General features: G+C 46.0%; 1 protein-coding gene across 1 annotated transcript; it reads right to left on the reverse strand.

The window, feature by feature from the left end:
* Nucleotides 1–1,612: 1,612 nt before the first annotated feature.
* On the reverse strand, nt 1,613–17,626 carry LOC121193931 (high affinity cGMP-specific 3',5'-cyclic phosphodiesterase 9A). The gene is made up of 14 exons (XM_041056361.1): nt 17,539–17,626; nt 15,382–15,543; nt 15,243–15,270; nt 14,960–15,062; nt 14,146–14,288; nt 13,981–14,040; nt 12,554–12,731; nt 11,732–11,854; nt 3,121–3,213; nt 2,977–3,044; nt 2,769–2,871; nt 2,379–2,483; nt 1,964–2,110; nt 1,613–1,807 (listed from the first exon to the last, which is right to left on the reverse strand). The coding sequence occupies exons 1-14, from the start codon at nt 17,624–17,626 to the stop codon at nt 1,613–1,615; spliced, it is 1,596 nt and encodes a 531-aa protein (XP_040912295.1).
* Between the last annotated feature and the right edge of the window lie 196 nt (nt 17,627–17,822).

A 17,822-nucleotide genomic window follows, 5' to 3' on the forward strand; every position in this document is an offset into this window, starting at 1 on the left:
TTATAGAAATATGAATTCTATTTATTTTTTTCTTTATTTACTTTGTAGCACTGAGATAAATGAAAACTGAGACAGTGACGATGGTCACATGCATCCCATCACAGGACCTTTGGTGACACCTACAGTCTTATAGTCTCTTCTACATCTTTTGACATCCAATGTGTTAATGCTACAATCATGTGAGGTCTTTAAATGAACATGTTTTTATTATCTCTCTTTCTGCCTAAAACATGGTTAGAAATGTCCCATTTAACTTGAAAGCATTCTCCCAGTTTTTTCTCACACCTCTTTCCACAGAAAAATCTTTTTTTCCCGTTTGTTGTGGTTTGTTTTGTTGATGGTGCTGTCACACATACTGAAAAAGAAATAAGGATAAGTGTAACAGTCTCATCATAACTGAAGTCTCACTTTTCTCGAAAACACTCATGATTCATAGTTAAAATCAAGATCAAACACGTATTTTTTGTTTATATAAAGGACGTGCATCAGACATGTTCAATGTAAAGTCAAAGTCTGATTTTTATTGAAGTAAAATTACACCAATACGCTGAATCTGAGGTGGACAGGGTTTGAATTGGGTTAGTTACAGTACAAATGTTAAAATCAGCTGTATATTTGTACATCTGTCATTCAGGTTTTCCTTTACACCACTGTTAATGAAAAAAGCAAATATCTGGGTTAAAGAAAACCTAAAAGTCATGTTTAAAATGTGAGTGTATGACCTTTTTACTTGATTTCCAGATGCCTTCTTTGGTGTGTGTACCTCAGTTTGACTCCCTCATTACATGTTTCTTTAGACCTTCCCTGATAATGGACAATAAGCACAGGCTCATTTAAAGCATTTGCGACCAAATACAAGATGATTATTGAAACAATGTTTTAAGGTGAGATTGCATATTCTTCCAAGAGATTACTGCACCCTGAGACACTGCTGTCACAGGGCTCCAGCAGCAGCTTCATGAGCACAGTGTTAGTACGGTGTTCTTTAATAATCTGAAGGTTTCAAGATGACAGCAAACTGAAAAGTGATCTAAAGAGCTGCACTGATTTGAGATAGTTTCAACACTATCAACTGCTCAGCCTGCTATGATAGCCTTCTGCTTTCCTGTACAACAGACCATAGCACATAAACACACACACACAGAGACATACAATTTTATATTGATTTTACCTCTATTCACAGATTGATTAAGTTCTCCCTCACACATCTATTTTTTTTTTTGTCACAGCCCAAAAAAACAAAGCAAATATATACGTATGATAGGAACACACTGTACGGGAACACATCATGTAGTAGCTGTTACTTCATCTCAAATGCTTTGTAAGGAAACTCCTGGTGAGTGTTTTCGTAATACCTTTCGTAACATAAAAAAATGATCACAATTATAAAATATAGAAATCTAATATGTTTTTCTGTACTGTAGAAATATTCTTTTAAAATGTAAAATATTACTGTCCAGTAGAATCATAAAGTAAAAGTTAGATTCCATTTAATCAGATTACATTTAATACTGCATACACCACAACTACAGCACTAACTGCTTGTGCTTAGCCCAGTAAATAAGTAAAGGTAAAACTTTTTTTTTTTTTTTTTTGCTCAAATACATTTAAATCACTGTGTGTCCGGTTTCGAGGCTCCGGGTCCGGCCTCTGTGTGGCCGTCAGCTGTGCTGTGTGGGCCCCCAGCCGCTTCCTTGCTCTTGGCTGCATTCTCACTCTGAGCTCGTTTCTGTTTCTCCCTCTCCAGGGCTTTCTCCATCTCTGTGTAGTAGTCCAGAGCCTTCCGGACCGGGTCAATAATGTGTTGCTGCAGAATTCATGAATAATTAACATACTTTCCTTCAACCTTGTCTTCCTTCCTGTCCCCAGAGTAACCAGAACCCAAAACCTAATAAGGTAACCTGAGCTTGGGGTAAGTATATTTTCTGAATATTTGGGATTTTTACGTTTATACACAAATTACCTCCAGGCAGGGGAAGAGGTTGGCCAGTTCAATGAAGAGAGGCAGAAGGACAAATCTGATGAAGCCTGTTTGAGATGAAGGTTTTGTTACTTTGTCCCGATCCATGAAGGGGGTGACTGGGAGACCCTCGAGCTTCTCTACATCACTCTGAGGAGGGACAGGTGGAATAGCTGGAATTAATGGTTAATTAACTTTTCATTTAGCCTTTTTTTAACATAATGTCAAACAACTTACTGTTACTTAAAAAAAAATTATACTAGCAGATACAGTGCATTATAATAAATATTACACACATGAAGTAAATGCACATCAGATCATTGCAGGAAAAATGGATCCAGTCCACCATAGTGTTGAAACTAATATTCAGGTGTTGCCACAGGATTAAAACGGTCTCACATACAGTTGGCATCAGTACCTGGTTGTAGAATTCCTGTAGGAGACAGTCCAGCCAGGGCTCAGCCACCTCCATGGGCCGTGCCTCATTGGATATATCGCTCACTTTGATCAGGATCATCATCAGCTGCAGACAATAAATGAATCATAGCGATTTTAAAATTTTTAACTTTTTAAAAATTACATTCCACGTTGACATTAGAATCATAAAAACAATAATAACGTAAGGACAAAGTAAACAAAAACTAATAAAAGAAAAAAAGCAAAGAGTTGTTTCCTATTACAATAAGGCATTTTGTTCACATTTCTCTGAAATAATGCAACACAAAATTACACACACAAAAGAAGATAATACTTGTTCGTATTGCCACTGTGTCACATTCTGTTGTGTTTACATCTGCAGTCCTCTTACCACATCTTTGTGGTCCTTGTTGGTGAAGTCAAAAGCAGGCAGGATGGACTTGAACTTGTTGAGAATCTCACTGTGTCTTGTCATGTCAGTGGCCAGAATGCATCTGTAATTACAACAGAATAAAGAGTATACTGTATAATGTTGATTTATCATGAGTAAATAACATTAGAAAGTGTACATGCTACGACAATGATAAAGATAATCTCACTTGATGATTCCTTCTCTTATCCGTTTGTATTGATCCATGGACAGATTTCTGAAGATGTTGCTCTCTGTCTACACAACAGAAAATCACTCTGTCATTTTAGTTTAAACTAAGAGTTTTGCACAAACAGTGGGTTTCCATCCTCACCTTCTCCAGTATCTCAAAAGCTACAGCACAGTGATGGTTCTCCAGTGGAGAGATGTCATTGTAGCGAAGAGCAAGTTCAGTCCGAGCATTTATCTGAAAGATGAACAGAGATCGTTTTAGACTTTCTGATTAGCACTAAACAGAATTGAATTGTGCCAATGATTGGCACAGCAGCGAAAGGGGCGGGTCCTCCTCTTAGTGTGCAGGAGGCTTGGAGGGACAGGTCGAGTCTCGTGCAGTGAGTGAACCGGTGCCCAGCCTGAGAGAGCTCCTGTGTGTCGCTAAATGTGTGCATTTCTGACTGAAAGATAACATCCTCCGTTTATCCATTCGCTAATATGTTCAATTCATGTTTAAGTGTTTTTAAAGACATTTCAATTTGTGGGAAAAAAGATTAAAAATATATAGAAAATTGTTAATTTGAGAAAGACAAAATTGTCTAATCAACAAAAAATTTCACGACACTCCGCCCCCCGCCCCGCCCGCAGTACCTCCGCGCACAGCAGGGCTGTGATCATTCGATGACGTCACGTATGATCAAAGCAACATAGCAGGGCTTCGATAATTCAATGACGTCACGCATGACATTGAACAAAAGCTGATAAATTCAGCACTGCAGGCTGGAGACGGCCAGAAGGACCAAAGAGAAGCAGCAGGACACCGCCAACAAAATGACCAAAGAGGAGCAGCAAGACACCGCCAGCAGGACACCGCCAGCAGGACACCGCCCACACCACGACCAAAGAGGAGCAGCAGGACACCGCCAGCAGCACACCGTTGTGTGGGCGGTGTGCTGGTGGTGTCCTGCTGGCCCGTTGTGTGGGCGGTGTCCTGCTGGTGGTGTCCTGCTGGCGGTGTCCTGCTGTGTCCTCCAGGATCAGGACACCGAAGACCAAAGAGGAGCAGCAGGACACCACCCACAACATGACCAAAGAGGAGCAGCAGGACAACGGCATCAGGACACCACAGACCCCAGGACCAAAGAGGAGCATCAGGCGCATAAAATAAGTATTTCTGTTTTATGTATGATATATCTGACATTTATGTTTTTGTGACTACTTTTTACAGAGACAAGGCTTATGGGAAATAGGACGCCGCCTACAACACCAAAGACCCCAGGACCAGCGAGCAGCGGGACACTGCCTACAACACCAAAGACAACAGGACCAAAGAGGACACCGCCAGCAGGACACCGCCCACAACACGACCAAAGAGGAGCAGCAGGACACCGCCAGCAGGACAACGTTGTGGGCGGTGTCCTGCTGGCGGTGTCCTGCTGTGTCCTGCTGTGTCCTCCAGGATCAGGACACTGAAGACCAAAGAGGAGTAGCAGGACACCGCCCACAACACGACCAAAGAGGAGCAGCAGGACACCACCAGCAGGACAACGTTGTGGGCGGTGTCCTGCTGGCGGTGTCCTGCTGGCGGTGTCCTGCTGGTGGTGTCCTGCTGGCGGTGTCCTGCTGTGTCCTCCAGGATCAGGACACCGAAGACCAAATAGAAGCAGCAGGACACCACCCACAACATGACCAAAGAGGAGTAGCAGGACACCGCCCACACCACGACCAAAGAGGAGCAGCAGGACACCGCCAGCAGTACACCGTTGTGTGGGCGGTGTGCTGGTGGTGTCCTGCTGGCGGTGTCCTGCTGTGTCCTCCAGGATCAGGACACCGAAGACCAAAGAGGAGCAGCAGGACACCACCCACAACATGACCAAAGAGGAGCAGCAGGACAACACCAGCAGGACACCACAGACCCTAGGACCAAAGAGGAGCATCAGGCGCATAAAATAAGTATTTCTGTTTTATGTATGATATATCTGACATTTATGTTTTTGTGACTACTTTTTACAGAGACAAGGCTTATGGGAAATAGGACGCCGCCTACAACACCAAAGACCCCAGGACCAGCGAGCAGCGGGACACTGCCTACAACACCAAAGACCACAGGACCAAAGAGGACACCGCCAGCAGGACACCGCCCACAACACGACCAAAGAGGAGCAGCAGGACACCGCCAGCAGGACAACGTTGTGGGCGGTTTCCTGCTGGCGGTGTCCTGCTGTGTCCTGCTGTGTCCTCCAGGATCAGGACACTGAAGACCAAAGAGGAGTAGCAGGACACCGCCCACAACACGACCAAAGAGGAGCAGCAGGACACCACCAGCAGGACAACGTTGTGGGCGGTGTCCTGCTGGCGGTGTCCTGCTGGTGGTGTCCTGCTGGCGGTGTCCTGCTGTGTCCTCCAGGATCAGGACACCGAAGACCAAATAGAAGCAGCAGGACACCACCCACAACATGACCAAAGAGGAGTAGCAGGACACCGCCCACACCACGACCAAAGAGGAGCAGCAGGACACCGCCAGCAGTACACCGTTGTGTGGGCGGTGTGCTGGTGGTGTCCTGCTGGCGGTGTCCTGCTGTGTCCTCCAGGATCAGGACACCGAAGACCAAAGAGGAGCAGCAGGACACCACCCACAACATGACCAAAGAGGAGCAGCAGGACAACACCAGCAGGACACCACAGACCCCAGGACCAAAGAGGAGCATCAGGCGCATAAAATAAGTATTTCTGTTTTATGTATGATATATCTGGCATTTATGTTTTTGTGACTACTTTTTACAGAGACAAGGCTTATGGGAAATAGGACGCTGCCTACAACACCAAAGACCCCAGGACCAGCGAGCAGCGGGACACTGCCTACAACACCAAAGACCACAGGACCAAAGAGGACACCGCCAGCAGGACACCGCCCACAACACGACCAAAGAGGAGCAGCAGGACACCGCCAGCAGGACAACGTTGTGGGCGGTGTCCTGCTGACGGTGTCCTGCTGTGTCCTGCTGTGTCCTCCAGGATCAGGACACTGAAGACCAAAGAGGAGTAGCAGGACACCGCCCACAACACGACCAAAGAGGAGCAGCAGGACACCACCAGCAGGACAACGTTGTGGGCGGTGTCCTGCTGGCGGTGTCCTGCTGGTGGTGTCCTACTGGCGGTGTCCTGCTGTGTCCTCCAGGATCAGGACACCGAAGACCAAATAGAAGCAGCAGGACACCACCCACAACATGACCAAAGAGGAGCAGCAGGACACCACCAGCAGGACAACGTTGTGGGCGGTGTCCTGCTGGCGGTGTCCCGCTGGTGGTGTCCTGCTGGCGGTGTCCTGCTGGCGGTGTCCTGCTGTGTCCTGCTGTGTCCTCCAGGATCAGGACACCGAAGACCAAAGAGGAGTAGCAGGACACCGCCCACACCACGACCAAAGAGGAGCAGCAGGACACCGCCAGCAGTACACCATTGTGTGGGCGGTGTGCTGGTGGTGTCCTGCTGGCGGTGTCCTGCTGTGTCCTCCAGGATCAGGACACCGAAGACCAAAGAGGAGCAGCAGGACACCACCCACAACATGACCAAAGAGGAGCAGCAGGACAACGCCAGCAGGACACCACAGACCCCAGGACCAAAGAGGAGCATCAGGCGCATACAATAAGTATTTCTGTTTTATGTATGATATATCTGACATTTATGTTTTTGTGACTACTTTTTACAGAGACAAGGCTTATGGGAAATAGGACGCTGCCTACAACACCAAAGACCCCAGGACCAGCGAGCAGCGGGACACTGCCTACAACACCAAAGACCACAGGACCAAAGAGGACACCGCCAGCAGGACACCGCCCACAACACGACCAAAGAGGAGCAGCAGGACACCGCCAGCAGGACAACGTTGTGGGCGGTGTCCTGCTGGCGGTGTCCTGCTGTGTCCTCCAGGATCAGGACACCGAAGACCAAAGAGGAGTAGCAGGACACCGCCCACAACACGACCAAAGAGGAGCAGCAGGACACCGCCAGCAGGACAACGTTGTGGGCGGTGTCCTGCTGGTGGTGTCCCGCTGGTGGTGTCCTGCTGGCGGTGTCCTGCTGTGTCCTGCTGTGTCCACCAGGATCAGGACACCGAAGACCAAAGAGGAGTAGCAGGACACCGCCCACACCACGACCAAAGAGGAGCAGCAGGACACCGCCAGCAGGACACCGTTGTGTGGGCGGTGTGCTGGTGGTGTCCTGCTGGCGGTGTCCTGCTGTGTCCTCCAGGATCAGGACACCGAAGACCAAAGAGGAGCAGCAGGACACCACCCACAACATGACCAAAGAGGAGCAGCAGGACAACGCCAGCAGGACACCACAGACCCCAGGACCAAAGAGGAGCATCAGGCGCATAAAATAAGTATTTCTGTTTTATGTATGATATATCTGGCATTTATGTTTTTGTGACTACTTTTTACAGAGACAAGGCTTATGGGAAATAGGACGCCGCCTACAACACCAAAGACCCCAGGACCAGCGAGCAGCGGGACACTGCCTACAACACTAAAGACCACGGGACCAAAGAGGACACCGCCCACAACACGACCAAAGAGGAGCAGCAGGACAACGTTGTGGGCGGTGTCCTGCTGGCGGTGTCCTGCTGTGTCCTGCTGTGTCCTCCAGGATCAGGACACCGAAGACCAAAGAGGAGTAGCAGGACACCGCCCACACCACGACCAAAGAGGAGCAGCAGGACACCGCCAGCAGGACACCGCCCACACCACGACCAAAGAGGAGCAGCAGGACACCACGCACAACATGACCAAAGAGGAGCAGCAGGACAACGCCAGCAGGACAACGTTGTGGGTGGTGTCCTGCTGGTGTCCTGTGGGCGGTGTCCTGCTGGTGGTGTCCTGCTGTGTCCTCCAGGATCAGGACACCGAAGACCAAAGAGGAGCAGCAGGACAACGCCAGCAGGACAACGTTGTGGGTGGTGTCCTGCTGGTGTCCTGTGGGCGGTGTCCTGCTGGTGGTGTCCTGCTGTGTCCTCCAGGATCAGGACACCGAAGACCAAAGAGGAGCAGCAGGACACCGCCCACAACACGACAAAAGAGGAGCAGCAGGACACCGCCAGCAGGACAACGTTGTGGGTGGTGTCCTGCTGGTGTCCTGCTGGTGTCCTGCTGGCGGTGTCCTGCTGGCGGTGTCCTGCTGTGCCCTGCTGTGTCCTCCAGGATCAGGACTCCAAAGACCAAAGAGGAGCAGCAGGACACCGCCCACAACATGACCAAAGAGGAGCAGCAGGACACCGCCCACAACATGACCAAAGAGGAGCAGCACGACACCGCCAGCAGGACAACGTTGTGGGCGGTGTCCTGCTGTGTCCTCCAGGATCAGGACACCAAAGACCAAAGAGGAGCAGCAGGACACCACAGACCCCAGGACCAAAGAGGAGCATCAGGCGCATAAAATAAGTATTTCTGTTTTATGTATGATATATCTGACATTTATGTTTTTGTGACTACTTTTTACAGAGACAAGGCTTATGGGAAATAGGACGCCGCCTACAACACCAAAGACCCCAGGACCAGCGAGCAGCGGGACACTGCCTACAACACTAAAGACCACAGGACCAAAGAGGACCTGCTGTGTCCTGCTGTGTCCTCCAGGATCAGGACACCAAAGACAAAAGAGGAGCAGCAGGACACCGCCCACAACACGACCAAAGAGGAGCAGCAGGACAACACCAGCAGGACAACGTTGTGGGCGGTGTCCTGCTGGCGGTGTCCTACTGGTGGTGTCCTGCTGGCGGTGTCCTGCTGTGTCCTGCTGTGTCCTCCAGGATCAGGACACCGAAGACCAAAGAGGAGTAGCAGGACACCGCCCACACCACGACCAAAGAGGAGCAGCAGGACAACGTTGTGGGCGGTGTCCTGCTGGCGGTGTCCTGCTGTGTCCTGCTGTGTCCTCCAGGATCAGGACACCGAAGACCAAAGAGGAGTAGCAGGACACCGCCCACACCACGACCAAAGAGGAGCAGCAGGACAACGTTGTTGGCGGTGTCCTGCTGGCGGTGTCCTGCTGTGTCCTGCTGTGTCCTCCAGGATCAGGACACCGAAGACCAAAGAGGAGTAGCAGGACACCGCCCACACCACGACCAAAGAGGAGCAGCAGGACACCACGCACAACATGACCAAAGAGGAGCAGCAGGACAACGCCAGCAGGACAACGTTGTGGGTGGTGTCCTGCTGGTGTCCTGTGGGCGGTGTCCTGCTGGTGGTGTCCTGCTGTGTCCTCCAGGATCAGGACACCGAAGACCAAAGAGGAGCAGCAGGACAACGCCAGCAGGACAACGTTGTGGGTGGTGTCCTGCTGGTGTCCTGTGGGCGGTGTCCTGCTGGTGGTGTCCTGCTGTGTCCTCCAGGATCAGGACACCAAAGACCAAAGAGGAGCAGCAGGACACCGCCCACAACACGACCAAAGAGGAGCAGCAGGACACGGCCAGCAGGACAACGTTGTGGGTGGTGTCCTGCTGGTGTCCTGCTGGTGTCCTGCTGGCGGTGTCCTGCTGGCGGTGTCCTGCTGTGCCCTGCTGTGTCCTCCAGGATCAGGACTCCAAAGACCAAAGAGGAGCAGCAGGACACCGCCCACAACATGACCAAAGAGGAGCAGCAGGACACCGCCAGCAGGACAACGTTGTGGGCGGTGTCCTGCTGTGTCCTCCAGGATCAGGACACCAAAGACCAAAGAGGAGCAGCGGGACACCACAGACCCCAGGACCAAAGAGGAGCATCAGGCGCATAAAATAAGTATTTCTGTTTTATGTATGATATATCTGACATTTATGTTTTTGTGACTACTTTTTACAGAGACAAGGCTTATGGGAAATAGGACGCCGCCTACAACACCAAAGACCCCAGGACCAGCGGGCAGCAGGACACTGCCTACAACACCAAAGACCCCAGGACCAAAGAGGACCTGCTGTGTCCTGCTGTGTCCTCCAGGATCAGGACACCAAAGACAAAAGAGGAGCAGCAGGACACCGCCCACAACACGACCAAAGAGGAGCAGCAGGACACCGTTGTGGGCGGAGTCCTGGTGGTGTTCTGCTGGCGGTGTCTTGCTGTGTCCTGCTGTGTCCTCCAGGATCAGGACACCGAAGACCAAAGAGGGGCAGCAGGACACCGCCAGCAGGACAACGTTGTGGGCGGTGTCCTGCTGTGTCCTCCAGGATCAGGACACCGAAGACCAAAGAGGAGCAGCAGGACATCACCCACAACACGACCAAAGAGGAGCAGCAGGACACCGCAAGCAGGACACCGCAAGCAGGACACCGTTGTGAGCGATGTCCTGGTGGTGTCCTGCAGGTGGTGTCCTGCTGTGTCCTCCAGGATCAGGACACCAATCACCAAATAGGAGCAGCAGGACACCGCCCACAACACGACCAAAGAGGAGCAGCAGGACACCGCCAGCAGGACAGCGTTGTGGGCGGTGTCCTGCTGGTGTCCTGCTGGTGGTGTCCTGCTGTGTCCTCCAGGATCAGGACACCGATCACCAAATAGGAGCAGCAGGACACCGCCCACAACACGACCAAAGAGGAGCAGCAGGACACCGCCAGCAGGACAGCGTTGTGGGCGGTGTCCTGCTGGTGTCCATATATTTTTTAAAATTGTGTTTTGTATTAAACTGAGTATGTATAAATAAATAAATAAATAAATAATAAAATAATATAATAATATACATTAATAAAATAATATAATAAATAAATAACATGCATTGTTATTGTGCCTTCTATACTAATCTATTCAAACAATACACAGGTTCATATACTATTTTTTTTTATTTTAAACATGTGCAAGGTACAGTGAGTAGGGTGGCCATGTCACTGCCATTTACAAACATAGGTATCTCCTCTTCAAATTGTGTCTGGGATCTCAGTTAGCTGCGGGAATGAATAGGCTCTAGGCCAGTTGAATTGTGCCAAATGACTGGCACAGCAGCGAAAGGGGCGGGTCCTCCTCTTAGTGTGCAGGAGGCTTGGAGGGACATGGTCGAGTCTCGTGCAGTGAGTGAACCGGTGCCCAGCCTGAGAGAGCTCCTGTGTGTCGCTAAATGTGTGCATTTCTGACTGAAAGATAACATCCTCCGTTTATTCATTCGCTAATATGTTCAATTCATGTTTAAGTGTTTTTAAAGACATTTCAATTTGTGGGAAAAAACTAAGAAATATATAAAAAATTGTCAAATCAACAAAGAAATTTCACAACCCCCCTGCAGTACCCCTGCGGAGCCCTTAGGGTTCACAGACCCCCTGTTAAAGACCTCTGGATTAGATAATACAATAAGATGTTGGAAAATAGGACTGGACAGCAAGCAGGTCAAATGCAACAGACTGTTACTGTAAAGGTATCTCATGCGCTGATGTAAGTTGTATGTTGTGCATAAACTAAATGTTTCGTTAGCTCATACAACTGGCCAAATGTAATGGTTTTAGCACATGCTGCAAGTTACAAGAGTTTGCAAAAATATCCCAGATAAGTTTGAGATCATTTGGGATCAGTGTCATTTTACCCAGTTTGCCCACTAGAGGGAACTGACAAGTTTTATAACTGTAAAATGTAGAGCTAAATTTAAAGAATAGATCTCAGTTGTATACAACTTTCTTTCAGAGGCATCATTGGTCAGTGCAGTTGTTCCTCCTGTCCATTCCATCTGTGAAAAGATCCCTTCTCCTCCAGTATTATTAGTGTCAACTTCCTGCTTTGTGTTTTTGCTCAGCAAGGAAGCACAAAGAGGGAACTTGACTTTACCTGATAGGCATTGTTGTATCCTGTGTGGTCAAGGTCGTGACAGACTGCAGAGGTCAGCATGATCAGCAGGTCGATGCCATCCATCTTACTCCTCAGGTCGGTCAGCCAGATCAAACCATACATCTGTCCAGAGAGAAAGAAACAGTGGAGTACAGAACAGGAGATGTTCTGTTGAACATAATTTGGAAAAAGATGTTTTCCCTCCACTCTTATGAATACATTAAAGCTGCATTCAGTGATTTCTTTGCCCACTTGAGGGCAGTGGAACAGGATATTTACATATTATCCCTTTATGAAGTTGGTGTGGTTAACATGTTAGTAAATAACCTAATAAATGTAAGTCCAATATTTATTCTTTTAGGTCTGATTTGGGTCTCTACCAGCTCCTGTGGGATTTTTAGCCGATAAATGCTCCACTTTGTTCACCAGTTAGTCTCGAACTTTGCTGTTTGGGGTTAGTCGGGTAGTGCACAGTGGGTTTTTTGACCTGAAAAACCCCCCCCCCAAAAAACTGCTGTGGCTGAAAACAACATAATGAGAGCCATGAGAGTGAACAAAAATAATAAATTTGAAGGCTGTAAAACAAAAACAAAGTTTTCACATTGTCTAATTCTCATTATCGATTATAGCTTCTTTATATAATAGAACATTTATGCTTTGGAAATAGATCAGAAATGTTTACAAGAATTCAAACCATCAGATGTCCTTCATGGATGTGACGAGACAACTCCAGAGTGGTCCTGTGATTTCATAATTACAGTTTGGCTCTACGTGATTTGTCCTGATAAAACTTCACTCTAACGCACACACACACACACTCACCATCTGAGTAACACAGAAGCAGTGTTTGAAGTTGTGAAAAGGGATGTTGTTGTATCTTCGGTAGACTTCGAACAGGAACTGTTGCAGTACTTCAGGCTCAATATTGAAAGCTGCTATGAAATCTAAATCTGTGTACATGACCTGCAGGAGCACCATGATCTCTGCGTCCTCCCACTGCCTGCACAGACACACACAAAATACACAACACCATGGGATGATGGTCCTGTCTATGTAAGGGCTATTAGAACCAAACCAAGCAATGAGGTTGAAGGAACTGCCTGCAGAGCTCAGAGACAGGACTGTGTCGAGGCACGGATCTGGGGAAGCCTATCAAAAACATTTCTGCTGCACTGAAGGTTCCCATGGGCATAGTGACCTCCATAATTCTTAAATGGAAAAAGTTTGTAACAACCAGGACTCTTCATAGAGCTGGCCACCAGGCCAAACTGAGCATCCACAGGAGAAGGGCCTTGGCAAGAGAGGTAACCAAGACCCTGACGGTCAGTCTGGCTGAGCTCCAGAGATCCTGTGTGGAGATGAGAGAAACTTCTAGATGGACAAACATCACTGCAGCAGTGGGGGAAGAAATACATTTAAACAATTTTAGTGTAAGACTGCAACATGACAAAAGGTGAAAAAGTGAAAGGGTCTGAATTACAGTAGATTATGATTTACATATGTCTTCAGTAGGAATGAATGGCCGGGGCTGAGTGCCACAGAGTAGGGAAGTCAGACAGTGCTGTGAAAGGGACTAATACATTGTTGGTTTTGGTCTTTTCATTCGATCAGGGGTCTTGTTGACAGCAACAAAAATGTAGAATAATGCCTGCCTTGTCCTTTATAATGCTCCTGTACCAACACAGCAAAGCACAAAGAAAAACATATTTTATCAGGGTTTCAAAGGGATCCTGTGATTTACTGTGATTATGTGACAGCACAAGCTTCAGTCCTTGTTTTGCAGCAGGTGCATAACCTCATATCTGTCCACCTCCATCACTGTGGGTTTGCTTTAAAAGCTTCTGGACAAATAAAACGACGACCAAGCCCCACTGAAAGCAGCCTGCACTTTCTCCCCATGAAGCCCACTTCAAACATGGTGTGTTGATTAAGCCTTTTATGAAGACCGTCTTTTGATTAGTGAGCCCTCTGCAGGCCTATTCATATTGAGATGAGTGTGTCAGTCAGAAGAACAGGCTGAGGGCTCCTATCCTCTTCAGAAATGCACAAGAGGTGCTTGTTGGGCACGACTGTCATTAGCCGACCGTCTGCCTCATTGTCTGCACACTGAAGAAACAGGTGCACCGGTTGTTTGTTTGTGATCACACATGCGCACAGACACCTAGCACATCGTGGTGACGAACACTGATGCTGCAGGTGACATGAAAACATCTCCACCTTTATATTCCTGCTGTTCAAATTTAACTTACCAGTTATCGAAGGTTGGGGTCTTTAAGTACTGCCTCACTTCTTCTGATACCTCCAGAGAGCTGCAGGGTGACAACACAATCATTAATGATAACAAGACATTGAAACACATAATACAGGATGTATAATATTTCTTTATGGTCTGCTTGTGTTGTACATGAATGTACCTCATTTGAAGAAACTTTTCCCGCACGTGCTCACACTCATCCCTGGTTTTCCGCAGGGTTCTCTTGTGGTAGAACGGAGAGGGCTTGTGTGTTCCCTCTGACAGGTCTTTAAACAAGCCGAGCCAGCTCAGATGCTCCACACTCTGAGAAAGAATGGGAACAGATCCAGTCAGCTGAGGCTGGAGGTTGGAGAACTATACACTTCATCACATCCACTCCCCAGAATGACCCGTCAAAATTTAGGCCTTGACCTTTACCAAATAACATTCATTTCTACTGTACCAATGTGAGACAATCCCTAGAAATTAAACTTTATTAAAATTAGAATCTACAGCCCTGCCAGTGGATTAGCACACTATGCAAGCTTTAATTCTGGTTTGGTCTCCACCAACTCTTTAAACAAAAGCTTTAGCTGCTAAATGCTCCACTAAGTTCACCAGCGAGTCACTAACTTTGTTTTTTGCTTGGTGCAGGACAGGTAGCACACATTGGATTTGTCTGTGCGTGGTCACTGAATACAGCTTCCTGATTTGGCTGGAGACAAAGTTAATGAAATCTGAATTTTGGGCCATTTGAACAAATCTTGACATAAAATATTTATAAGTACAGCTTTAAATTCCAAGTAAATCAAGTATCCTAAAACACAGTTTGACAGTTGGTGTTTTGTAGTCCTATCATCCCAATTTATATGAAACAAAGACCATTCTCTGACTGTTGGGATGATTATGTCATTGTATTATTATAATAATTAGTTCTACATTCTTTTCCCAGATTTCATGAGCAGCTTTAAAGCCACAGAACATTTTGACCATACCTCTAGTTTTTCCTGAAATGAATCCACCTGTTTCTTCATCTCATACACGACCGCAGGGGTCTCACCAGCCTCGATCAGGATTTTCTTCTCCAGGCCCTGCAGTCTGAAGTCACACACATCCTTGTTCAAAGCGATACACCCAAAGATCTCTGTCTCTTCACAAAAACTGTTTTGTTTTTTTTCTTTACTGACCTTTTCATATTTCACATTCAATATTAAATCATATTTTTCCTCAAGGACATCATTAAGTATATCCTTGTTCTCTTATTTAACACCTGCCTACCTCTTCTCCATGGATGAGAGGTCAAATCCTAGTGCACCAGCGAGCTCCGCACCTGAAATGATGAGAAAAGAGGGGGACTGTCAACAGTTATGAACTAAAACCAAGCACTATGATTCCCATGGTGCTAAGTTAAAGATACCTAACGGCTCACTGTTGCAATCAGCGGCCACCACCTCCAGCTTGTAGCAGGAGTTTGGGCTGTTGGGCTTTAAACCTGGGGAGATGTTGATGATGTTGCCTTTGGGGTTGTACAGCTTCAGGATGTCGTGGGGTCCAGCCTCGGCTGCAGAGCGGAAAAGATCTGAAAGAACGGATCGGCGTTCATTTCACACCACGCCCTGAGAAACTTTGATAGAACCAACTTCACCTTCTGAGGAAGAGCATGTGGTGTGGTTGAAAGCACTAGAAAAAGTTGTAAGCGATCCTTGAGTTGAGATTTTTTTGTCGAGCTTTTAGGTGCCACTTTTTAATAAGGCATTTTCATAAGGGGTTTATAAGTTTAACTGCTTTGCTAATTGTTAATTAAGCATATACTGATGTTTTACAGATCAATTACACCATTGTCAGAATTAAACCATCTCAAATCTGACAAATTGTTTGACAAGTGGAACTAGACTGAATTTAGTTAGTTTGTTTTTTTCATGATCCATGAAGCATTTGTTAATAGATCATCAATATTTGGAACGGCTTTAATATGAAATAGAAATGAAAAACACTGGCAAAAAGGGTTTTTCACAACCTGGTAACCAGTGGTGGTTTTGTGCTTAAGTTCAAATTTAAGGGACTTGTACTAATGTGTAAATGTATTTTACATAAAAAACAATGTGGACAGCTTATAAAAGATATTTTGGCATAATTTTAACTACCCAACATGTACATTTACAGTTGGAACTTAAATTATTATTTTAGAGTTCAATTAGCCAATTGACAGGAAATTATTATTTAATTATAATTACAGTAATTATTACAGTTTATGATTACTTTTTTAAAAATATATCTTTGGGTTCAGTTGACTTGTTTTAAAGCAGTGAAGACAAATAACATTAACACATGTTGTGAAACGGATCATTTCAGGTTGCATCTCCTGTAATGCTGCGTGGACACACCCTATAGAAGCACCATCAGATTTGTTCAAGTATGGAGATCCAGAGTGTTATTAGATTAGATTAATTATTAGATAAATAACAGTGCAGAAAATGTTGCAGGGTTCAGTGAGGATGTGGGACAGCTCTTTTTGAATGCCCTGCGTGTGTTTCATGATGTTTGTAAGCATGTGTTTGCAGTGAGGTTAGCTGTCTAACATTTTGTTTCCTTAACTTGAACTACAAAGGATAACTACAAAATAACAGTGAGAAAAGACTGTACCAGTGAAATTACACATTACAGACTGTCAAATTGAAGAAATTGTGTTGATACACTGTAAATCATAATGCAGGAATTTACTGGAATCAGCCTCTCTCTTTTCTCATTAATGAATACATGACAAATATAAAGTTTTACTAATTTCAAGTAAATGCAATGTAGTAGTTTACTAGTTTTCATTGTCAGAGCATGTCAGAGCTTCAAAACAGGAGTTCTTTTGACTTTAGATTCAAAAGTATAAGTTGAATGAATGAGTTCACTCAACTTAGCAGACTTCCCAGCATGCTTTAGGTGCATATATCTATAGGTAAACAAAAGTTGGTTGCAGTCTAAAATCCATATTCTTTTTGCCTTCCAAAGCACTTGAAACAGAGCAAACATAAAGAACGTGTGAAGCCAGCAGCAGGCAAAGCCTCAACCCAGTGTGACAAGTGAGGAGCTGTCAGTGGCAGCTGCATCGCTGCCTGCAGCTCAGACAACCGCCATAACTCTTACACAAATCTTTTATCTGCTTGTGTAATGACTGATCCATGAATTTGTCAGGTGTGTTTTCTAGTTTGCAAAAAAAAAGCAGTTTGAATATTTTTGAATATGTATCCTGTCATTGATTCATTCTATTAATTCTAAATGATGATCTGTTTATAATAACAGATCAGAAATTCACATTGTATTTACCTTTTTCAGCTGGTGTAAAAAAAAAAAAAACGTGTAACATTTGTAGAAGTTTGGCAAATGTCCCACATGATAAAAAAAAAAAAATAAAATAAAATAAAATAAAATAAATCACATCACAGAGGCAGATATTGATTCTTAAACACTGCATATCTGAATATGTTTGGATGTGGGTGTAGTCAGACATACCACACATGCCTTTAAATAATTTTCTAATATAGATGTATGAACTTTGCATGGTAACATAATTTACTGCTCCTACCTTTAACATCCTGGGCAGGGCAATCCACTGGGAACTCAGCCTGCTCTGGTTTCCCGTTCACTGTGAAGTAGATGATTTTTGTGGCCATGTCATGAATTTAGAACCACTGACGTTTCAGTGTGCACCACTGATCTGTTTCTAATGTCTGTCTCACCTCATTATTTTACTGGTAAACACTCCACCCCCTTGTTATTATTCTCTCCACCTCCTCCTCTGCCCCTCCTCCCCTTTCCTTCCTTTGTACGCTCACATTTTAACAAAATAATAGCATAAACAAATATTTC

The sequence above is a fragment of the Toxotes jaculatrix genome, chromosome 15 (genome assembly GCF_017976425.1).
Source record: "Toxotes jaculatrix isolate fToxJac2 chromosome 15, fToxJac2.pri, whole genome shotgun sequence".
NCBI lineage: Eukaryota > Metazoa > Chordata > Actinopteri > Toxotidae > Toxotes > Toxotes jaculatrix.